The following is a 25,745-nucleotide window of genomic DNA, read 5'->3' as shown; positions in this document are numbered from 1 at the left end:
TGTGAAAGCTGGTAACCGGGAAAAGAGCAGAAAGGGTCTGCTCCCCGGGGTTGGAGAGGCAGCACGCCAGAGGGGTGACCCACCAGAGCCAAAGAACCTCAGCCTCCCAGAGGCAGCCCCAGGGTGCTGGGAGTCTCAGCTCACAGCAGCAGGGGCGTTTCCTGAGCTGCACCCTGAGGAGCACCGGGCACAAAGTGGGGGAACAGCGGGGGACCTCTGCCAGGGTGAGCATGTGGAGCCCAGCCCTCAGGGCACACAGCAAGCAGCACCCTCTTTCCCCAGCCCTGATCCAGGAAACAGAAGCAGGCGGAGCCCGTAAGCAGGAACACCCAGGGCATGAGCCCATTGAGCTGAGGGAGGGGAGTGAAGAGAGACTGCAGAGCTCTGTCCTCTGCCCCTGAAACAGGACTCTGGGTCTCTGACCACATTCAGATCCTGATCGCAGGCTAGGCCCCCCCCATAGAATAGCAGGGCCCCCCCCCACCTCAGCCCTGTGGCAGAGGGAGGTGCTTATGGTCATTCACAGTCCAGGAGGGAGGACAGAGCCTCACACACTGAGACCCTTGTGGGAGTGTCCCAAAAGCTCAAGAAACACCCCAAACCAGGCCCAGGCTGGGAAAATGAGCAAGCAGAGAAACAAAAAGAAGACTATTGAGAAATATTTTGCAAACGAGCCCAAGAAGGACCAAAATACTCATTCTGAAGATGAGGAAGCACAAGCTCCTGCATCTAAAGACTCTCCAAGAAAAACAGAAATTGGGCTCAGGCTATGATAGAGCTCAAAAAAAACTTTGAAAATTAAATGAGGGAGTTGGAAGAAAAACTGGGAAAAGAAAGGAGAGAGATGCAGGAAAAACATGAAAATGAAGTCAGCAGCTTAGCCAAGGAAATCCAAAAAAATGCTGAAGAAAATAGCATGCTAAAAACCAGCTTAGGTCAAATGGATAACACAGGTCAAAAAGTTATTGAGGAGAAGAATGCTTTAAAAAGCAAAATTGGCCAGATGGAAAAAGAGATAGGAAAACTCTCTGAGGAGAACAAATCCTTCAGACAAAGAATAGAATTCAGGGAGATTGATGAATTTAACAGAAATCAGGAATCAATACTTCAAAACCAAAAAAATGAAAAAAATAGAAGAAAATGTGAAATATCTCATTGAAAAAACAACTGATATGGAAAACAGACTTAGGAAAGATAATTTAAAAATTATTGAAATACCTGAAATTCATGACCAGGAAAAGAACCTTGACATCATTTTCAAAGAATTACTACAGGAAAATTGCCCTGATATTCTAGAAGCAGAGGGCAAAATAGAAATGGAGAGAATCCACCAATCCCCCAGAGAAAGAGATCCCAAAAAACCAACCCCTAGGAATATTATAGCCAAGTTCCAGAACTCTCAAGTCAAAGAGAAAATATTACAAGCAGCCAGAAGGACACAGTTCAAATATCATGGAGCTGCAGTCAGGATCACACAGGACTTAGCAGCAGCTAGATTGGAAGCTCGTAGGTCTTGGAATACAATATACCAAAAGGCGAGAGAGCTTAGAATGCAGCCAAGAATGAACTACCCAGCAAGGCTGAATGTCCTCTTCCAGGGAAAAAGATGGATTTTCAATGAACCAGGGGAATTTCAAAGGTTCCTTTTGGAATGGCCAGAGCTGAATAGGTTTGATCTTCAGATACAGGACTCAGTTGAAGCATGGAGATTGGAGGAGAGGGTGGGAATATGAGGGACTTAATGAGGATGAACTGCATGTATAGAAAAATGACACTGATAATTCTCATATGAACCTTCTCAGTTAATAGATCAGGTAGAGAGAGCTTTTATAGTTGAAGCACAGGAGAAAGCTGAATTCGAAGATAAAATATGGTGTAAAAATAGAGTCAATAGAAAAAAAGGGAAATGGAATGGGAGAAAGAAAAAGGAGAGGGGGAATAGGCCAAGATATTTCACGTAAGATTTTTTTCATTACAATGAGCTATTGCAATGATATGGAAGGGGGGAAGCAAGGGGGAATGAGGGAAACTTTGCTCTCATCAGAGATGGCTAGGAGAGGAAACAGCAAATATACTCAATGGGGTATAGACATCTGGAGTAAGAAGGAGGGGGGAGCAGGGGGAAGGTGTGGGGATGTGAATAAAGGAGGAGAGAATGGACCATGGGGGGAGAGTGGGCAGATATAACACATTTTCTTTCTTACTTCTTGCAAGGGGCTGGGATTGGAAGGCCTGCCCAGGACCACAGGGCCAGGTGGATTCTGGGCCTAAGGGGTGGTATGGGGGCTCAGGGCTTCTTGGCCCCAGTACCAGGGATCTGTCTGCTGTGCCACTCAGCGACCCTACAGCAGAGTCAGAGTGAAAGGAGAGAGAAAATAGAGTACATGGTAGTGGAGAAATAAGAAAGGAGGGAGTTGCGATCAGCAATGGCTAAGTTGGAAAAATATGGAAATAACTTTTGTGATGGACTTATCATAAAAAATGAGATCCACCCATGACAGAGTTGTTGGTGTTGGAACAAAGACTGAAGCACATTTTTTGTTATGATTATTTGGGGGAGGGTGCAGGGCAAGTAGGGCTGGGTGGCCTGCCTGGGGCCACATAGCAGGGTGATCTTTGGGTGTCTGGGGCCAGATTTGGACCCAGGTGCTCCTGGCTCAAGGGCCAATGCTCTGTCTGCCACCCAGCCACCCCTACTATTATTACTATTTTAATTTGGGTCTTTTTTTTCTTTTTTTTTTTTTTTGCAGGGCAGTGGGGATCGGGTGGCTTGCATGTCACACGGCTGCGTGATTGTTGGGTTTATGAGGCTGGATAGGGACTCGGGTGCTCGTGGCTCCAGGGCTGGTGCTTCATCCATTGCACCACCTGGCCATACCTACAATTATTACTATTATTATTTTTTTATTTTAATTTTTTTCTCTCCCCTTTACTTTTTTCACCCAAACAAGTCTATCTATATTCATGGGGGAGGAGGGGTATTTTGTTTACTTGTAAACAAGAATATTTTATTAATGTAAAAAAACATTTGTACAAAATGAGAATAAAAAAAATAAATTTAAAATAAATGTGAAAGCTGGATAGATGGGAGAGTGGAGGAATTAAGGCTTATCTTTCCCAAAACAGACCTTCCAATGGGAATAACTATGATGATGATGTTGGTCATGATGGTGATAGTATTCACCTAGTGCTTGAAGGTCTACAAAGTACTTCACCTGGTCCTCAGGACAACCTTATGAGAAAGCTGATATTTTTTAATCTCCATTTTAAAAAAGAGGAAGTTCTGATAAATTGTCTTACCTAGGGTCACACAGCAGCAAATGAGAGAGACTGGTCATACAGGCCACAGACATATGAATAATTAACCCTCAAAAAATTAAGCAGCTGATATTCAGTAGGTTATCCTTTAATTTTAGAGAGTTAGCTAAAGTAAATGACATAGTAAAAGCAGTGGCTTTATTTATTTTTGGTCACCTGATCTTAGAAAGCATTCTCTGAGATATGTCTTATAAACTGGAGCAAATGCAATTAGACAGTGAAGCAAGGGTCCAAAAAGATCTCAACAACTTGGAATGATCGGTTAAATATCACAAGATGAAATTCAGTGAGTATAAGTGTGGAATTCAAAAAGTAAACTTTGCAAGTATAGGATGGAAGAGATGTGCCCAGATAATTGTTCCTAAGAAAAAGACCTGGGAGTTTTAGTGTACTGCAAATCCAGAACAAGATATTAATGAGATGCGGCAATAATGAAAGTGAATGTTATACTAAGGTATATTAAAAGAGAAATATGGTCCAGGCTGAGAGAAGTGGTGGTCCCAATGTTTTCTGCCATTCTCAGACTGCATCACAAGTATAATTTTCAGTCTTGAATGTCACAGTTAAGGGTTAATAGATGGCGATAAGGGTCAATGGATGGCGATTAGGAAGGAACTAGAGACTGCCATATGAGGATCAGGTAAAGCAGTTGAAGAGAAGTGTTAAGGAAGATCTCATAATTTTTGAAAGAATGTTGCAAGGGGAAGGGATAGGACAACTTGGACCTACAGTACAAAAGTAGAAGCATGGGTAGAAACAGCACACAGGAAGATTTCACCTTGATGAAGGAAACTATTTCTTAAGAATGAGAAAACTCTAAAAGTAAAAGTGGCATTAATAGAGGTCTTCAAGTGGAGGCTAACTATAATATTTGTTAGCTTAGATTGAACAGCACCATTTTGTTTTATTTGGTGATGGAGGAATTGTTATTGCAAGTTTTTTTTTTTTTGTGATAAGGACCTTAGTGTTAAAGTTTGGTAATATGCATATGTATCTCTCAGATCTGACAAACAATTGCAGATGTCAGGTGCGTTCCCCAAATTTGATAATGATGTTAGGAAATTAAAGTTAACAACAAATAGTTTCGCTTCATCATAAGCTTAAATAATTGATCACCAATCAGAATTTATTTGTAAACACCATAAGGAATAAAAATCCATTGGAGGCTCTGGCTACCAGTCATCAGAAGTGACACCAGTATGACCCCCTATTCAGAAATTCAAGAATCAATATTTGACCAAGAGGAGTGCTGATTGATGGAAATTGTTAAAACAGAGTAATGATCCCTGGGTGGAGAGGGAACTTGTCACAAGCTGTGAGACACACATCCTGAGTCCTTGAGGGACCAAACTGATCCCCAACACATAGCACAATGCCTGGGACATAACAAATACTTACAACATGCTTGTGGGCCATTATCATCATAGACACAAACTGTGGCAAAGCCCTAGGTGTGAATTGTACTTCCTTTGCCATGATTTCTAGAGGGTGTTCTCCTATAACAGTGCTCCCATACTAGTAAATAAAGACCTTGTTGAGACCCCTTAGGGGCCTGACCGTACTTTTATGGAATAATATTAATCCACCTCATGGAGAATAGCTGTACTCTCACAGTGAGATTGATGGAGAACATTAGGCATAAAGGCCAGAAATGACACAATAAAATTTTGGCCAGGAACTTATGCTATTGACCTGTTAAATGTGGTCACAGCAGACAGGAAATGTTATTTGATGTTAAAAATAATCCAACTGTGAAAAGCAAAACGTCAACATTAGTACATAGGGTAAACAAAACTATATGCTTCTTGTGGGAGTGGGAATATTCCAGTAGAGTATCTGGGGTCTCTGAGGTATAGTCTTTTCCCTAAGGGCAGGCAAAAGTCTGTAAATTCATTCTTTCTGCTGTGGGAAGGATGGATGGATAAAAGTAGTCACAGGGGTAGAGGGTGATTATGGTGGTGAGTGAGAACCTTAATGTTCTTGGTTTTCATTCACAGATTTTAGACTATCATACCACACTCCCCTAACCATGGCACTCTAGTTTGGACCTTCTCTCCTCCCTCTATACTCTTTCGGTGGTTTTTCCCATGTCCTGTGAATTTAATTATTCTATATACAGATGATTTCCAGATTTTTATGACTATACCAAATCTCTAATCTGATGTCCTGTCCCATATTAAAATTAGACTTTTCAAACCAGATTTTTGTACATCTCAAATTCAGTATTTCTAAAACACAACAAATTATCTTTTCCTTCAATGTTACCCTCTTTCAAATTTCCCTATTTCTGTTAAAGATCTACCTATTCTTCCATTCAACTAGACTCACAATCCCAGTTACATCTTTGATTCTCTTCTCTCCCTCATTCTGCACATCTAATCAGATGCTGAAATTTGTTGTTTACACCTTTCTCCTCCCATGCTGCAAGTTATCATGACCTGAACTACTTCAGCAGGCTTCTGTTTTATCTCTATGACTCACGTCTCTCCTCACTCTAATCTGTCCTTGACCTATCTGCCCAAATGATTTTCCTAAGGTTCAGGTTTTACCATTTCACTCCCTACTTTCTCCACTTACTCCCTCTTCCCCACAGGATCAAATTTAAAGTCCTCTGTTTGGTATTAAAAGATTTTCATGGAGGCAGCTAGGTGGCGCAGTGGATAGAGTACTGGCCCTGGAGTCAGGAGGACCTGGGTTCAAATGCGACCTCAGACACTTAATAGTTACCTAGCCGTGTGGCCTTTGGCAAGCCACTTAACCCCATTGCCTTGAAAAATCTAAATAAAAAAGATTTTCATAACCTGGTCCCTTCCTATGTTTCCAGTGTTCATATATTTTACTCTCCTCTGTGCTTATACAGCCCAGCAATACTGATCAGCTCACTATTCTTTGCACATGTAATAAATGCATGTAGAACTATCTAAATATAGACATAGGGCTTGCAGGGTGCATATAGAGATAGGAGATCTGACATGACTCACCCTGCCTTTGAGGGGGACTAACTTCCTCCTGTCTGAAGATTGAGAGAAAGATCCTAGCTGGGGGAGATCCAGGATTAGAAGAAGGTGGACGATGTCTCCTTTCTCCAAGCTGGTTATCAGACTGGAATTATATTTTCTCAAAATCTTGTCTGGGTTCAGAATGAGAACCACTTCCTGTATTATTCTTTATAGGAGAAACTAGCTCTCAACTTATCCCTTCCCATCAAAATCTAGTGACGTTAAAGATCATCACAAATAATAATTAGTTAGTAAATTATCTTTAATTCTTAGTATTGTATCATCAAGGACCAGTGGATATGCTCCAAACAGACTGCCAGATACATCTTTCTGTACTGTAGACATAAAGATAGGGACTCACAGTCTAGAATGGTTTCAAGAATTACCCATACTTATACACATAGTAAGTAGGAAAACTAAGGTACCAATTTAGACTTATTAGCTCCAAAATCAGTGAGCTTTAACCTAGATTACCACCCCATTTGGTTTTTTTTTAACTTTCCTCTCAAAATTATAGGTCATCAAAGAACTGCCAGAGGCAGTCTAGTAATTGAAAAAGAAAATAGAGTGCTGAACCTGGACTCAGAAAGAGCTGAGTTCTAACCTAATTTGGGGCAACTAAGTAGCATAGTGGATAGAGCAGCAGCCCTGGAGTCAGGAGGACTTGAGTTCAAATGCGACCTCAGACACTTATCTAGCTTGGGCAAGTCACTTAACCCCATTGCCTTGTAAAAAACAAAAACAGAAAAAAGTATTCAGACTAACCTGATCCTGGGGAGTCATTTAATCTCTGTCTGCCTCAGTTTTTTCCACCATAAAATGGGAGTCATAATAGTAGGCCCCCTCTCAGGGTTGTTGAGAGGATTAGATGAGATGTTTGTAAAATAGTGTAGTGGCTGTCTGTAGTAGGTGCTTTATAAAAAATGTGTTTCCTTCCTTTCATGGAATCCTAGAGATTTCTTCTTTTTTTAACCCTTCAAAACAGGCTCTCCTAAAACTGACTTAGCATGTAGTAAAGTAGAAATATATATAGTCAATTATACCCAATTTTTCATTGTTTCTCTTTACAAAGTAAAATGAGTAGAGCCATCCCTTTCTCCTGTTTACTATTTTTTCTGCTTTAGGAACCATGTCTTCACTTTTTGGTCAGAATAAGATAAAGAATAGCAGCTTGTCTCATCATATTCATCTTTTGAAAAAAATGAAACAACCACCAAGGCAAGTCAAAAATGTTATCAGTTTATATTTTGTAAGACAGTGAATTCTACTAGAGGATTATGGAGCTGAAGTCGCTCATCTCTACCCTACGACAGCTCCCTGCTAAGGTTGTGGTTGTGATTGTTCTTTATTATCTGCAACTTCTGACCCATAGAGTAATTCTACAATGGTAGTACTGTTTCTCTGGCTGTGATCTTCACATACTTTTTCTGTTCAGCAGTTCTGCTCATACAATGGGATCTACATCCAAATCCTACTTTTTGATTCATTAGGTCACAGTTTTCTCATTTGAAAAATTGAGGGTAGGACTAGATGCCTCTGAGGCCCCTTCTAGTTTTAAATCAATGATCCTCTGAGCTCCACAAATCCATAGATCTTATTATTGCATGGAAATCGCTTAATATTTATTGACTGACTGCTAGGTGCTAGGGATACAAAGAGAAAAACGAAATCATTCCTGACCACAAGGAACCTACATTCTTTCTTAAGTTCCGAATTCCTCACATGAAATTATATTTTTAATATAAAGTATCCTTCTCTATTCTGACCTTTTTAAAAAACAGATGTGACCTTCAGAATCATCATACAGCCATAAGTTCCATCCCATCAACTGTCATGGAATTGATTATAACAGACACATATTAACTTATTTTTACTGATGTTTCATCTTTTTAATACAACTATCTTGGCCCATAAGTCTGTTGCTGGTTGCTGGAGCACCTGGGGTAGGGAAATCCTGCAGGGACAGCAGTGGTTTGTTTTCAGTAACAAAATCACCAAACTCCTTGATTCGGGGAGTTAAGAAAAGTGTAGACTTTTAATTCACAGGTTGTATAGGTTATTACTACAAAGAGTTCAAAGATTAGGCTCCTTGGAGTAGAAGCAAGATAGTGAGTTACAGTATTGTTGTAAGATAAAGAGACTAAAGGAGAGACTGAGGGCAGGGTGAGCTAAAGAGACTAAAGATAAAGGTTATAATTAGCAGAGACAGTGACAAGCTGGGAAAGAAGGTGAGTTCCAATTATAGTTAGTCATAAGTTAGGTTAAAGTGACTTCTTTTTGTTGTTGTCGTTTTTTAATAGGTTAAGCAAAGAAGAGACAGCTGGATAGAGTAGCAAAGACAGTTAAGAAAGGGAAACAAGCAATCACCATGCATCCAGTCACATGGAACTGGGACCACATGGGTCTAGCAGCATGGAACTGGACCATGTGGAACCAGCCTGGAGAAAGGACGGGAGAGGAAAGAGGCAGCTCAGCTGGGAGCCACCGAGCAAAGAGCCACATGAGTGAAGAGACTCCTTAAGTACATTTTCTGTGACGGGAGAAGCAAGGGTGGTTCTTGGGGATGGTTTAACACCTGATGTAGGTGGAGTTTTCCACTGGCATGCCTCAGCAGTGGTCTTTAAGGAGTGGTTCAATGCCTGATATAAGGTATTATCCACTGTGTGTGCATAGTATTCCTTGCCTAATAGCATTGCACATGTTACTGCCCCAAAGGTCACCAGGTTCAGACATAGGGATACCTAGAAGGGACTTTTAAAAACCAATAAAGATTAGAGAGCTCTTTAACAGTACAGAAATGCTACAAGATTTTTTCTCAATACAAAAAGGGTATTACAATATCTCTCTGTTCCCAGAGTCCCCTACTTCAAGTTTCATTTCTGTCTCTCTATTTGCATATCACTTCTTGAGAATTCCTGGTCTTTTTGTTGTGAGTGGCAGTGATAAACTTTTTATATTGTATCTGCTACTGTCGATTTTATCTTACTTGGTAAATACTTTTCATTGTTTTTCTCTGTCTATCCCACTCCTCCCCAATATATAGTTTTAAATTGTCTTGAAAAATTTCAACAAATACAAGCCCATATGAACTCATATTTATTATTCAACTTATTCAAGCCTTCCTGAGACATAAGCAACTTTTGGTCAAGAGATCTATTATAAATCATAGTCCTGATCCTATTTTTAACCACCTGCCCCCTACCCAAACCCACATTTCTCTTTAGAAGTCCCAACTTTTAAGTTGGCCAATAGTGATGAAATTACCATGCCTAAGATTATCAGTTTCTAGTTCAACAGTTTATAACTTCAAAAGTATTGAAAGAAGAAGTAAATGAGCCAGTGTATATCCTATCTCCTCCATCAAAATGCAGACTCCCTGATAGCAAAGACATTGCTTAAAGTTCAGATCTAATAACTACTTAAACATCTTCCATGTTCAAAGATAATGGAGATATAAAAAATGAGTTCAGACAGAATGCCAATCCTCAAGAGGTCAAATACTGTTAATCAGCAGAGAACTAAGGAGAAAGAATGACAGTAATCTCAATAACAAGAGAACCCTTCCTGGCATAGTGCCAAGAGCATTAGAAGTTGTGAGCCCTAGATCTTCCATTTATTAATATGATTATGGGCAACTCACTTTTTCTCTAAACCTTTTTCCTTAGTTGTAAAAATGGGTAATGATAGGCAATAAACATGCCACATATCTAATGGGATTATTATTAGGAAAACACTTGGTAAATTTTGAAATACAATCAAAATGTTCCTTCCTAGCTTGCCTTCTTTATGCTCCTGTTTTGAACATTCCATCTCTCCTGCCTTTGCACATGCTATGTCTCATTCCTAGATATTCTACCGTCCCCTTCTGCCTCTTAGAATCCATACCTCTCTTGAAGTATCCACCCAAAGTACTAAGTTCTACCCAAGTCTTCCCTGAATCTCCCAGTTAGTGTTCTACCCTGTATTTACTTTGTGTATATATGATGGATGTGATCTTTTGAGACTTCAGCAAAGCTTAGTGTTGCAAATGGCAAAAACAGAAGCGTTGACATATAAATGGAAAGCCATTTCAGGTAGAAGTGAGGACAATCATTCTTCCAAAGGGGACTGAATAGCTGAATTGTAAAAGAGACCACTAAGACAATGATGTCTTGATGACATAGATGATTTCACTTTCTTTGTCCCCAATCATTAATTTGAATATAACTCAACTGGTATCTGGGAAATATAGTGGATTAATTACCGTAACTAATTTAGGAATTGTATAAAGTGAAGACTTACCAAAATGATTTGTTGGAGAGGTACTTTAGTGACTTCATGATTTGCATTTATGGTTATTGAGATAACAAACTTGTTTAATCCATGATTATGCCTTATTGCTCCATTAAAATTATATTCTTCAATCCATCAACAAATACTTGTGGTTAAAAGATTTTTTTAAAAAAGGACAGTTCCTCATTGAAGGCCCATTCTATGCCAGACAGAACCATGTCACAGAAAAGTATAGATTTCTCTCACGTCTTGACTTCTGGTGACAAATCTTAGTACAGTACTGTAACTTAGTACATTACTTTAATTTAGTACAGTACTGTGACTTCTGATCAAGCCAAAAGCTGAAGCTGCCCCTTAAATAGATCAACATAGAGAGTGACACCAAGCTCAGGGAAGAGCCCAGTGGCTTGACAATCTGTCCTGCTTAGGCAGCTGCAGTGCAGCATCCTACTCAGCCTAGTCCAGCAGGCCAAGGGTAGAGTCAGCTCCATATTCTAGACCAGAACTAGCTAACCCGAGGGAAGAGTGATTTCAATATATGAAGCAGCTCAACCATCATGGATACAAACATCCCGAAAGAATATGGAGGCCCTACCATGCCAGAGTTATGAGATGTGTCATCAGCATCATCACCATCATCTTCATCTTCAAATCTCCTCCTCCTCCTTCTTCTTTTCTTGGAAATTGGGAGTAAATGACTTGCTCAGTAAGTATATGAGCCTGGATTTGTATTCAGGTATCCAGACCCCAGGGCACCACCTAATTACTTCTACCTCTGACTTCTTGATAAGTTTATTAATGAAGAGAAAAAAAAAAGTTAGTGAGAGGTGGTTAGTATTAGTCAGAGGTGGCATGGTTTCTGAGGAAAAAAAGTTAGTGAATGGTGATTAGTGTTAGTGAGAGGGCATGGTTTCTGAGTTAAGATAACTTGGATTCAAGTCCTATGGATGATACAAGCTGTGTGACTCTGGGCCAGTAACTTAACCTCAATGCCCTAGGTAACTCTTATAATTATAATTTCCTCACATAATGTTCCCTGTATCAGTGAAATGACTAGTCCAGGCCCTAGCTCTATGATTTATTAATGATACATATTACTTACATATTATTCATTAATATATAATTTATTAATAATAAAGACTTGGTGAATGAAATTGAATTTTCTTCATTCTATCATCTTGACTATTGTGACAACAGATGCTTTGGATTCTTTTTAAAAAAAACATGGATTCCTATATTATGATAGTTGTAGTTTAAAGTTTAACTTGTGGTGTTTGGTAAAAAGGTCAAATCGACATTTTTTTGTTCTAGGCACTGGGAAATGACACGCTGAAGAACTTTTCTAGGGACTGAATTTTATGATTCTTTTTAGTTGAAAGGTAAAAATAACAGATCTCAGTATTAATAACAGAAATGGTTAAAGAAAATTATGTTTTCATAGGCTTTTTATCCCCTGGTTTTAAAACATAATCAGAAGTACATCTCCTTTCAAACATAGGCACAATCTGCGAAAAATGTCCAGTTTGTTTTTGATCCTTTAGTTGATATAGGTGGCTTTTTGTTTTGTTTTGTTTTGTTTATCTTACTTTATGAAAAAATCCTATCTACCAATGGAAGTCAGCACCTTTTCTGCATTTATGGAAATCTGTCAACAGCACAGTGATTTTCCCAGCATTACACAGCCAGAATGTACCAGACATACAACTTAAATTCAGGCCTCCCTGGATCTGGAGCCCTGTCTCTATCCACTCCAGAAAACTGCCTTTCAAGTCATTTAAAAAATGGTGACAGAATAAGGGCAAGCATAGATCTCTGTGATAATTCGCTGAAAATTACCACACTGACACCAAACCATTAACAGTCATCTCAACATATGAAACAACTTGTCTATCTTTGAGTTTAGCTCTCCAAATAGTCTGAATCCATTTAGAAGTACTATCAATGGCCCTGGAATCAGGAGGACCTGAGTTCTGATGAATGATGATGAACTGACTGACCAGTTCAAATCTGGCTTCAGACATTTACAATTACTTAGCTGTGTGGCCTTGGGCAAGCAACTTTTAACCCCATTGCCTTACAAAAACCTAAAAAAAATACTATCATCTTATCTATCTCTATTCATCTTCTCTTGTAAAATATTATAAGAACCTTTTATGAAAAACATTGCCAAGAAGTCAGGTAAACTATGTCCTAATCTACCAATTTAGTAACCCTGTTAAAAAGAAAAAAGAAAAAAAATGAAATTAATCTGAAATGAACTGTTCAGATAAAATCATGTTCATGCTTTGTAGTCACCTTTTCTTTTTCTAGTTGTTTTTCAGTTTCACTTTGGTGGTCCATCCTAACTTTTACCATTATTCAAAAAAATTCAAACTACTGGCTGAAGATAAATGTTGTTTTAATCTTGCAAGAATGAGGAGGGTCCCAAAATTAGGGCTTTAACTTTCTAGTAGTTAAAGCAGCAAAAGTCTTGCCAGGAAAGCACTGTGACAGTGGAGGGATGCAGATTGGATACTGGTATAAGTGTAATTCACTCAGCTATTTTTTTTTTACAGATTTCAAAATAAGATCTACACATACAGAATCAGAAAAGAAAAAAATGGATACTATATGATAGAGGTAAGTGTCATATTACAAAGATAGGGCTAGAGATATTTGTGTCATATATATACATACATATATATATATATATATATATATATATATATATATATATATATATATATATATATATAATATTACCCAGAGTTGTAACTTCTAAATAGGGGGTCATTTTGGGTTGAGATTCCAGTTTCAATTTTCCAGGGAGCTAATCACCTTCTCTTCTTCCTTTGATACTGAAGTCTGTGAACTATAAGAGATTTTGAGTCTCTGGGATTCAGAGAAGTAAGGGGCCACATATTCAGGCTCTGTCTTTGTAGGACCTTAGAGGATAAGGTTATTGGTCAACTGGTCAGCCTCTATGCCATGAATGGCAATTTTTTTTACATTTTTAAAAATTTATTTATTTTGAATTTTACAATTGTCCTCCTAATCTTGCTTCCCTCCCCCACCCCCACAGAAGGCAGTCTTGGTCTTTACATTGTTTCCATGGTATACATTGATCTAAGTTGAATGTGATGAGAGAGAAATCATATCCTTAAGGAAGAAAAAGTATAAGAGCAAAATTATGTAATAAGATAATGGTTTGGGTTATTTTTTTAAATTAAAGGTAATACTATTTTGTCTTTGTTCACACTCCACAATTCTTTATACATTACTAAAATATTCTTGTTTAAGAGTAAACATAATACCCCTCCCTCACAAAAATACAGGACCTCATGAGAAATAAAGTAAAAGAAAGAGAAAAAATATTTCAGTCTATGGTCTGAAACCATCAGCTCTGTCACAGGTGGATCGCATTCTTTATCATAAGTCCATCACAGAAGTTACTTTCATATTTTTCCACAATTGCTGTTGCTGATTGTAATTCCCTCCATCCATTCCTCCCTACTACCATATATTATATTTTCGCTCTCCTTTCACTCTGTCCATCTTCTAAAATGTGCTGTAGGGTAGCTGAGTGGAGCAGCAGACAGCACACTGGCCCTGGAGCCAAGAGGCTCCCAAGCCCATATACCACCCCAGAGACCCAGCAAGCACCCAGCCTCATGGTCCCAGACAGGTCATCCAATCCTAGCACTTTTCAAAAAAGTAAAAAAGATAATGTGTTATATCTGACTATTCTCTCCTATGATCTACCCTCTCCTCTATCACCCACATCCCCTTCCCCTTCTCCCCTTTTGACTCTAGATGCCTATACCTTATTAAATGTGTATGCTGTTTCTTCTCTGAGCCATTTCTGATGAATGAAGGTTCCCTCATTCCCTTCACCTTCCCTCCTTCCATATCATTGCAAAAGCTCATTGCAAAAAAAATCTTTTATATGAATTCTTAGTCTATTACACTCTTCTTTCTCTTATTCTCAGCACATTTCCCTTTTAGCCATTGACTCCATTTTTACAATATATCATATCTTTAAATTCAGCTCTCTCCTGTTCATCTATAAAAGCTCCTTCTACCCGCTCTATTAAATGAGAAGGTTCATGTGAGTATTATCAGTATCATCTTTCTATGCAGGAATACATGTAGTTCATCATCACTAAGTCCCTCATAATTTATGCTTCTCCTCTGCTCTCTATGCTCCACCTCAGTCCTGTATTTGAAGGTCAAACTTTCTGTTCAACTCTGTTTGTTTCAACAGGAACAATTGAAACCCCCAGTTCATTGAAAGTCCATCTTTTCCCCTGGAAGAGAATGTGCAGCTTTGCTTGGTAGTTGATTCTCGGTTGCATTCCAAGTTCTTTTGCCTTCTGGAATATTATATTCCAAACCCTACAAGCCCTTAATGTAGTTGCTACTAAGTCTTGTGTGATCCTGACTGCAGCTCCCTTATATTTGAATTGTTGTCCTTCTGGTTGCTTGTAACGTTTTCTCTTTGACTTGGGAGTTCTGGAACTTGGCTATAATATGCCTGGGGGTTGGGTTTTTTTGGATCTCTTAGGATTTCTTTAAAAAATGAGGTCAAGGCTCTTTTCCTGATCATGACTTTCAGGTATCCCAATAATTTTTAAGTTATCTTTCCTGAATCTGTTTTCCAGATCAGTTATTTTTTCAATGAGATGTTTCACATTTTCTTCTAAATTTTCATTCTTTTGGTGTTGAAGTATTGTATCTTAACTTCTTGTAAAGGCATTAGCTTCCTTTAGCTCCATTCTACATCTGAAGTATTTGTTTTCCTCAGAGAGCTTTCTTATCTCCTTTTTCCATCTCACCAATTCTACTTTTTAAAGCATTCTTCTCCTCAATAACTTTTTGAACTTTGAACTTCCATTTGACTTATGCTGGTTTTTAACATATTATTTTCTTCAGCATTTTTTTTTGGATATCCTTGACTAAGCTGCTGACTTCATTTTCAATGTTTTTCCTGCATCTCATTTCTTTTCCCATTTTTTCTTCTATCTCCCTTACTTGACTTTCAAAAATCTTTGTTGAGCTCTGTCATAGCCTGAGCCCAGCTTCCATTTTTCTTGGAGTCTTTAGATGCAGAAGCTTGTACTTCCTCATCTTCAGATTGAGTATTTTGATCCTCCTTGGGATCATAGACAAAGTATTCATCAATGGTCCAGTTCCTCATATTTTTCTGTTTACTCATTTCCCCAGCCTGTGCCTGGTTTGGGGGTGCTTCCTGAGCTTTCGAGTATAATTGGGACACCCCTACCCACAAGGACCTCAGCGTGTGAGACTCTGACTGCTTTCCTGGTCTATGAATGAACACAAGTGCACCCCTCTGCCACCGGCTGAGGGGCGGTCCCTGTTCTATAGTGGGGCCTAGACTGTGATCAGGATCTAAATGTGGTCACAGCTCCAAAGTCCTGTTCCAGGGACAGAGGACAGACCTCAGAAATCACCTTCCACTCCCCTACCTTTGGTGGGCTGAGCATTCACAGCACAGCTGCCTGGAGGCTCCTGCTTGCTGGCTCCTGCTTCTGTTTCCTCCATCTGGGCTGCCTTGGCCACTGTACTGAGTACTGCAACTGCCCTGAGGGCCTGTTCACACTCACTGATCCTCTAAGTTGTGCTCAGTGCTCCCCGGGTTTCAGGTCAGGAAACTGCTTTTTTGCTGGGAGTGGGGGGCTCCCAGGTGCCCTGGGGCTGTTCCTGGGAGGCTGAAGTTTCTTCACTCTGGTGGGGGCTGCCCCTCTAACCCTGTGAAACAGAGTTTTCCCACTATTTTCCAGGTTACCTTAGGCTGGGGAATTGCTTCACTGGATCTTTCTGTGGGTTCTGTCTCTCAAAAATCTAGTTAAGAGTCATAATTCTAAGATTTTTAAAATATTTTGGAGAGAGCACCTAGGAGAGGCTCTTCTCCTACCACTATCTTGGCTCTACCCCACTCCCCCTGCCATGAATGGCAAATTTAACCATCATCCCTGCTGTATGTTTTCATACTATCACTTGACCCCTCCCACCTCCCCCCCCCCCCTACTGTGTTGAACCCTCTGGAACATCTGGTCTGTTGTTAACTAGCTTGTCCTTTATTGTAAATTTTATTCACTTTTAAATTGTTCTAACTAACAGAATAATAGCTCTCTACACAAGTCCAGACATCACTAGCCACACTCAGGTAATCCTATTTCCATACCCCATGAAGGAATGGAAGAGGAGGAAAAGAAAGAGAGGAGAGAGGGGGAAAGGGTGAGGATGAGGGGGAAGAGGAGGAGGAGGAGGAGGAGGAGGAGGAGGAGGAGGAAAAGGGAGGAATCTGTTGACATCTATATTATTTCTCCTCATTCCTTAACCAGTTTGGTTCCTAATTTGCAGTTTCTTCTTCATTCCAATCCTTGTCTAGATACTTGGGTACTCCAATATATTCATAAGTATCCTCATTAAAACCCTGGCCTCTTATTTCATCAAGTTTCTAAACTTTTATAACCTCAGTCTTCACATCAAAAACACTCAGGGTCAGTAATATCTTCAGTCATATCATCACTCATTGTTGGATAGCCATAATCCAGTAATTTGAACTTCCTTCCTCTAATTCCAACCTTCTAGCTTCTGATCTTATACTCAGCTTCGATTCTCCTAAACTTATAATTCTATTTTTTCCCTCTTTTTCTGGAACTATTTGCTTAATTACCTGTGCCTTCTTTGATTGCTGTCTATGTTTGTTTGCTTTTCTTTTCTTTCTCTTATTTGGGATGTTTCCAAAGCAAATAGTCTTCTCAGGTCTGGTTTTCTTTATAGGAATTCTTTGAATTTTTTTTTAAAAACTAAATTTCCATCTTTTTACATTAGAATTTTGGCTCATATTTGCAGGGTATATTACCTTAAATTATATTTTGAACTCCTTTGCTCTTCAGATCACACTATTCCATTCTCTCTTGTAGATTTTAATGAGAAGGTAAGAGCTTTGTGCTACTCAAATTTCCTTTCCTTTATATTTGAAAGTCTTTCTCTTGGTCCCTTGCAGAATTTGTTGTTTCTCATTGGAATTATTAAATTAACCATTTGTTCACCCAATTGATGGACATTCAGTCAATTTCCAATTCTTTACCACCACAAACAAGGCTGCTATGAATATTTTTGTACAAGTGATGTTTTTAACCCTTTTCCATGAAGTAATACTGTTTTTTCTCATTTATTTATTTATTTTTATTTTGTACAAATAATTTTTTTATACATTACTAAAATATTCTTGTTTAAGAGTAAACATAACCCCCCCAAAAAAATATAGACCTGCATGGGCGATAAAGCAAAGGGGAGAGAAAAAAATTAAAATTAAAAGAAAAGAAAAACAATAATAATAATTATAGGTATGGCCAGGTAGCACAGTGGACAGAGCACTGGCCTGGGAGCCAGGAGCACCCAAGCCCAAATCCAGCCCCAGACACCCAACAATCACCCAGCTGTGTGACCCCATGCAAGCCACCCCAACCCCATTGCCCTGCAAAAGCCAAAATAAAGACCCAAAATAAAATAGTAATAATAATAATAATAATAATAGTAGTAAGGGGGTGGCCAGGTGGGGGACAGAGCACTGGCCCTTGGGCCAGGAGCACGCAGGTCCAAATCTGGCCTCAGACACCCAACAATCACCCAGCTGTACGGCCCCAGGCAGGCCACCCAGCCCCATTTGCCCTGCAACACCCCCCGAAAAAAATAATAAAATTGTGTTTCAGTCTGTGTTCCAGTACCACCAGCTCTGTTACAGGTGGATCACATTCTTTATGATAAGTCCATCACATAAGTTACTTCCATATTTTTCCACCATTGCCATTACTGATCACAACTCCCTCCATTCGTACTTCTCCACTACTATATTTTCTCTCTGCTGTAGGGCAGCTGAGTGGCACAACAGACAGATGCCAGGCCCTTTGGCCAAGAGGCCCCAAGCCCACATACCACCCCTTAGGTCCAGCATCCACCCATCCATCCACAGGCCATCCAATCCCAGCCCCTTGCAAGAAGTAAAAAAGCAAATGTGTTATATCTGACCATTCTTCCACCATGGTCCATCCTCTTCTCCATCACTCACACCCCCCCTTTCCCCCTGTCCCCCTTCTCTCCTTCTTACTCCAGATGTCTATACTCCATTGAGTATATATGCTATTTCCTCTCCTAGCCACTTCTGATGAGAGCAAAGATTCCCTCTTGCCTTCCTCCCTTCCATATCATTGCAATAGCTCATTGTAATAAAGAAAAATTTATTATATGAAATATCTCATACTATCCCTCCTCTTCTTTTTCTTTCTCCCATTACATTTCTCTTTTATCTATTGATGACATTTTTCACCACAATATATCTTCAAATTCAGCTTTCTCCTGTGCTTCATCTATAAAAGCTCCTTCTACCTGCTCTATTAAATGAGAAGGTTCATATGAGTATTATCAGTGTCATTTTTCTATACAGGAACACATGTAGTTCATCATTATTGAGTCCCTCATATTTTCCCCTTCTCCTCCACTCTCTGTGCTTCACCTGAGTCCTGTATTTGAAGATCAAACCTTCTGTTCAGCTCTGGCCATTCTAACAGGAACATTTGAAATTCCCCTGGTTCATTGAAAGTCCATCTTTTTCCCTGGAAGAGGACATTCAGTTTTGCTGGGTAGTTGATTCTCAGTTGCATTCTAAGCTCTTATGCCTTATGGAATATTATATTCCAAGCCCTATGAGCTTTTAATGTAGTTGCTGCTAAGTCCTGTGTGATCCTGACTGCAGCTCCATGATATCTGAATTGTGTCCTTCTGGCTACTTGTAATATTTTCTCTTTGACTTGGGAGTTCTGGAACTTGGCTATACTATTCCTCGTGATTGTTTTTTTTTTTTTTTTGGATCTCTTTCTCGGGGAGATCAGTGAATTCTCTCAATTTCTATTTTGCCCTCTGTTTCTAGGATATCTGGGCAATTTTCCTGTAGTAAGTCTGAAAATGATGTCAAGGCTTTTTTCCTGGTCATGACTTTCAGGTATTCCAATAATTTTAAATTATCTTTCCTAAATCTGTTTTCCATATTAGTTGTTTTTTCAATGAGATGTTTCACATTTTTTTTCTAATTTTTCATTCTTTTGGTTTTGCAGTATTGTGTCCTGATTTCTCGTAATATCAGCAGGTTTCCTCCATTCCATTTTTTGTCTGAAGGATTTGTTTTCCTCAGAGAGCTTTCTTATCTCTTTTTCCATCTGGCCAATTCTGCTTTTTAAAGCATTCTTCTCCTCAATAACTTTTTGAACTGTTTTATCCATTTGACTTATGCTGGTTTTTAACATGGTATTTTCTTCAGCATTTTTTTGGATCTCCTTGACTAAGCTGCTGACTTTATTTTCATGTTTTTCCTGCATCTTTCTCATTCCTTTTCCCAATTTTTCTTCTATCTCCCTCACTTGATTTTCAAAGTCTTTTTTGAGCTCTGTCATAGCCTGAGCCCAATTTCTGTTTTTCTTGGAGTCTTTAGAAGCAGGAGCTTGTATTTCCTCATCTTCAGATTGAGTGTTTTGATACTTCTTGGGACCACAGGCAAAGTATTTCTCAGTGATGTTCCTCTTTTTTCTGTGCTTACTCATTTCTCTAGCCTGTGTCTGGCTTTGGGGTGCTTCCTGAGCTTTTGAGTGTGTGAGGCTCTGTCTTACCTCCTGGTCTGTGAATGACCATAAGCTCACCCCTCTGCCACAGGGCTGAGGTGGGGGGGGGCTGCTGTTCTATGGTGGGGCCTAGACTGCAATCAGGATCTGAATGTGGTCAAAGCCCCAGAGTCCTGTTCCAGAGACAGAGGACAGAGCTTGGCAGTCTCTCTCAGCTCCCCTCCCTAGGCTCAGCACTCATGACCCAGGGCTCCTGCTTACAGGCTCCTGCTTCCAGTTCCTGGATCTGGGCTGCGGCAGCTACACTGCTCACTGTGTGCCCTGAGGGCTGGGCTTCACATGCTTGCTCTGGCAGAGGTTCCCCCCCATCCCCCAAGTTGTACCTGGTGCTCCCCTGGGGTGTAGGTCAGGAAACTGCCCCCACCACCATGAGCCACGGGTCCCAGTGCCCTGGGGCTGCCTCCAGGAGACTGAAGTTCCTTCACTCTGGCCACAATTTTCTTTTCTTTTTTTGAGGGGGGGCAAGTCAAAGGGGTTAAGGGACATGCCCAAGATCACACACCAAGGTAATTACTAAATGTCTTGAGGTCGGATTTGAATTTAGGTCCTACTGACCCATTGCACCACCTAACTGCCTCTAGTTATCACCATTTTTCAAAAGCAATTTGGAACTCTGCCCTAAAAAGTTATGAAACTGTGATTACCTCCCTTTGATCCAGCAATATTTCTAAGCCTATACTCCAAAGGAAAGACAAATAAAAAAGGAATCATGTAAGCATCTCTTTTTATAATAGCAAAGAACTTGGAAACAGTCAGATAAATTATTGTGTAAGAATATTCTTGTGCCATAAGAAATGATAAGGATGGTTTCAGAGAAACCCAGGAAAATTTATGAGTTCTCTCTTAAACTCCTATCCCATATTAACAACGATCTGCTAGATATCTACACTGGGTGTCTGAGAGATATCTCAAACCAATAAGTCTAAAATGGAACTCAATTCCCTTCTATCCTTCCCCTCACTCCTATCTTGCCCCTTCTATAATACAAAATCCACCAGCACCTTTTAGTCATCCATGCTGGCAACTGTGGAGACGTTACTCTCCTCCATTTCCTAGGCTGCCATATCCAGTTGCTATGTATATTCAATGCCGCCTCCATAATTCCTCTCTCATTGTCACCTTGTTTCCACTCACACACTCCACTGCTGTAATTCAGATGCTCTCCATCTCTTGGCTGAACTATCATAATAGCCTCCCCATCCCTTGTTCCTCACAACAACCCAGGGAGGTAGATGCTATAAACATTCCCATTTTACAGGTGAAGAAATTGAGGCAGATAGAAGTTAAGTAACTCTTCTAGTGCCACACAGATACTAAGTGTCTGGAGCAAAATTTGACTTCCTGACTCCATTTCCTATCAGTTACCAACTATATTTTCTAATAGGGGTCCACTGAAGTGATCTGTGGAGTGATTTGAGTAGGTTTATTTCTTCATAACAGAACTCTAATGAACAAATTAGCTAATATTAGACAATGAATATTTTTTCTATTCAATTCATGAAATTTTCAATCTAGTAGTGGTATAAGATAGAGAAAAACTTTATTAAATGATTTATTGGTTGATTATTGTTCACTGTTTACTTTTTCCCTGACCAAGGGAATACTTCAATCTTAAAAAGGATAGACATTAATATAGGCAAAACTCAATTTTCTAATCAGAAATGCTGGTTCCTTGCTCTATCTTCAATGTGTTTCTCTTTAGAAATATGCCATTTAACAGTGACACAGCAATGATTGCCCTGTTTTCTATTCTTACAGACAGCAGAAAATGCCAGGAAGATGTTATTTCCAAACCTAAAAGAACTAATTTCCAAATTTGAAAAGCCAGATCAGGGACTAATGGTTCAACTTCGTTATCCAGTGAAGAAAAATAATGTATATCACATATATAGAAATTCACCAGCTGCTTTGGATGATGATGATGATGATGATGATGATTATGGTAAGAAGCTTTGTGGTTAAAAAACAAAAACCCTCATTTAAGATAGATCATATTAGGAGAATTGCTCCAGGCTCTGGCATGAAAGATTTGTGGCTTTTAGAAAGCTATAAAAGCTATTGAAACTTCAGTTTCCTCACTTTCAAATAAAGATAATAGCCTCCTTTCCTGGATTATGATGAGGATTAGATCTGTGTTGTCTCAAGAAGGCTTGAGACATCTTTGGAAAGATCGAAACAAGCATTTATTTATTATTTATTATTAATTATTATTGTTAATAATTTTGAACCAGGGAGATAGCTAGGTAGCATCTGAATGGATAGAATGGCAGGAAGACTCATTATCCTGAGTTCAAATATGACCTCAGTCACTTAATTTCTGTGTGACTCTGTGCCTTAGTTTCCTCATCTGTAAAATGAGCTGAAGAACGAAAGAGTAGATTAGTATCTTTGCCAAGAAAACCCCAAATGGGATCACGAAGAATCTGACATGACTGATGAACAACTGATGAACAACAACAAATATGCTGTGTGTTATAAATAAGATCTCATTTGATCCTGACAATAACCCTGGGATGTAAGTACTATTATGATCACCATTTTACAGTTGAGGAAATTGAAGCATAACAGAAGTTAAGAGATTTGGCCAGATGTTTACAATTAGTAGAAGCCTAAGACTAAATTTGAACTCAGGCCTTCTTGACTCCAATCCCATTACTTTGTACACTGTTGGATCCCACTGTTTCTAAAAGATTATATATCCTAGGCTGTCAGAGTTTAGGTGGGAAGAATCACACCCTTTTGCTTGAGGGTCTTGGGATGCTGTAAATCTCACAGTTTATTCTCCGGTTTCTTTTCAGTGAATGTCAGTAAAGGTGATTATGTGCAAGTCCTGCCTTGAATTGTAACCCAGTGAGCATCCAGAGAGGCAATCTGCAATGGCTCCTCAGGCTATCAGAATAAAACCCCCCAAATCTCTGTTATTCTCTACTTCTCCAGAGATTTTAATTACCACATCCTAGAACTGAACTTGAGCCTTACTATCAGCCAAAGAACAGGAAATCTATGCCTGTTTTGCTCCAAAAAAAGGAAAGTGCCAGTGTAACTGGAAATATAAATGTAATCTAAAATCATTCTATTCCCTCCAACCCAATGAAGTCTTCTAGGGATCCCTACAAGACTAAAACAGGTAACCACGGTTCATCCTCATAGTTAAAAATATAATTATGACCAAATCAATTCTCTTTAGTCCATACACAACTGAGAGACTCTCCACAAAATAATATGAGGTCCTTGAAATCTCTTATCTCAGTATTCTGACTCTAGAACCTCAGACTCTTGTCATTATTTTGAAATAGTCTATTAGGCAAATTATTCCCTCATCTCCATCTAGTATAACAGTCTCTATTGTTAGATTATTCAAAAGATATTAATCTCAAGGCAATTAAATTATAAAGGCAGTGAAAATAACATGAAAGGGAACTGATAGTATTATCATTATCTGCTTCCCAAATATAATTTTAAAATACCTCTTAAGTCTCTTGTATGGGCAATTATCATCGAATCCATTCTTAATTCCAGTAATCATCCCAATGTAGAAGAGAGACAAAGGTGCATCTGAACTCAGTATCCTGGATGTCTCTCAGGGTAGACTAGAGAAATGCTGAAGGTGAGGCCAATTTAGATCTCTGTGAAGTCTCTCGCCTTGACCCTGACTCTTATACTAGGTTAAATTTAATATACACTTAAAAAAAGGATTGAATCTCATATACAATCCTCTTTTCTGCTTTTTTGTATATATATATATATTCATGTTTGCTAATGTTTAAATTCATGATTAAAATAAAAATTATTTTAAAAAAATGAAGTCCTAGAGACTCCTCTTGGTCAACCCCTATTTCTGCCAATCTAAAGGAAAACCTTTTGGGGAGAGTTCCCCCCCCACACACACACACAGAATATTCTTACATTTTATAATTTTACAACTGCTTCCTCCTCCTTGTTCTTCCTTTTCCCCTCCTCTTTGGACTCACATCTCCCCTCCATCCAATTATGTCCTAAAAACAAATGACAAAAACTCCTACCACTTTAGATTCAACCAGTTCCATGTAATTCTAGAATTTCCATGAATTTCTAATTAGCTAATCTTGTCTCACATTCTAAACTCTAGGAGCATTCATATTTCTGTGTACTAGTTGTGGCAGTGGGTAGTTTGTTGTACCTGGAGACAGAAATATCTGAGTCCTAATCTGGTCTCAGGTACTTCCCCAGCTATGTGATCCTAGCTGGGTTTGTCACTTCACTTTTGTCTCTCTCGGTTTCCTCCTCTGTAAGATGAGAATAGAAACAGCATCTACTTCTCAAGATTGTTCTGATGTGACAATATGTATAAAGTATAAAGTAAGAATTGTTAATATATTTTATAAATGATCTCATATTTGTTATTATTATTATTATCTCAAATTCCCATTAAACTTTAATTTCCACAAGAGCAGGAAGTCTCTTAGACTTTGAGTGCTCCTACACCATCTCATGATGTGCTTTACACATATTGGTTGTCCCATAAGTGTTGATGCATATCGGCAATAAAGCAAACATATTGAACTAGGTGATCTTTGAGGTCCTGTTCAGCAATCCTAGTCTCCTATCAAAGTGTTTCTCAGTCATCTTCCTTGTCTATCTAGTTAATACTTGAATTTCCACCCTTAAAACAATTATCAACTATTTGAAACTTTAGTTGCTTTAACCATAAAAGAAACGAAACAGAAAAACCCTTCTTCATCTGGCCCAGCCATCCTGGTAGTGAGTTTCTGAACTTCCTGACAAGTCCAGATTCAGACTAGAAAGTTTTTACTGCTTGGCAAAGCAATAAGGTGCTTGGGAAAGTGGAAAGAGCTCCTAACTTGGAGTCAGTCAATAATCTGCATTTGACCCTTGTGACACATATGAGCTGTGACTAAGGATATGCTGTAAATGTTTTAACAATTGGCTCTCTTGGGAGGAAAGTACTCACAACAACGCTTTTAAATTCAATCTGAATTATCAACAAGCTGCTTCACCATGCTACTTCACCCTCCTTAGAACACTATCCAGTTTATTAATGTCCTTTTGAAACTATGGTGTTCAGAGGTGAGCAGGATAGGGATTATCCCTCCTTAATTCCTAGAAACCATGCTTCTTTGCATGGAGCCCTACGTAATATCATCCTCAGGTGCCACATTAGACTGCTAAACTGTAGTGAGATTGCCCAATATGAAGACTCCAGGATCATTTTTCAACATAATGCCATCTCACTATACATTCTCTATTTTTCATTTTTGAAGGCGATTTTTAAAACTAATATAAAGACTTTAACTTCTATTAAATTCTACTTTATTGGATATAGATCAATATTGTAGCTTTTAGACCTTCTGTCATTTAAGGATCCCTCATAGTTTATTTCTTGTCATCTGCAAATCTGATAAGGATGCCCCTATATATTATGCAAGTCATTGATAGAAATGTTAAAAAGTTACATGGCTAAAACCAGGCATTCACA

General features: G+C 39.0%; 1 protein-coding gene across 1 annotated transcript in view; it reads left to right on the top strand.

Moving 5' to 3' along the window:
* The window catches only part of SH2D1B (SH2 domain containing 1B), a 37,305-nt gene extending 13,108 nt beyond the window's left edge, over positions 1-24,197 (top strand). Inside the window, exons 2-4 of the mRNA XM_074221856.1 lie at positions 13,145-13,208; positions 22,028-22,211; positions 23,068-24,197. Of these exons, the coding sequence (XP_074077957.1) occupies positions 13,145-13,208; positions 22,028-22,211; positions 23,068-23,108 (289 nt within the window). The 3' untranslated portion in view covers positions 23,109-24,197. The remainder of the gene's footprint in view (positions 1-13,144; positions 13,209-22,027; positions 22,212-23,067) is intronic.
* Positions 24,198-25,745: the final 1,548 nt, after the last annotated feature.

Source organism: Macrotis lagotis, chromosome 2 (genome assembly GCF_037893015.1).
Source record: "Macrotis lagotis isolate mMagLag1 chromosome 2, bilby.v1.9.chrom.fasta, whole genome shotgun sequence".
Lineage (NCBI taxonomy): Eukaryota > Metazoa > Chordata > Mammalia > Peramelemorphia > Peramelidae > Macrotis > Macrotis lagotis.
This window is presented reverse-complemented; position numbering and strand designations above follow the sequence as displayed.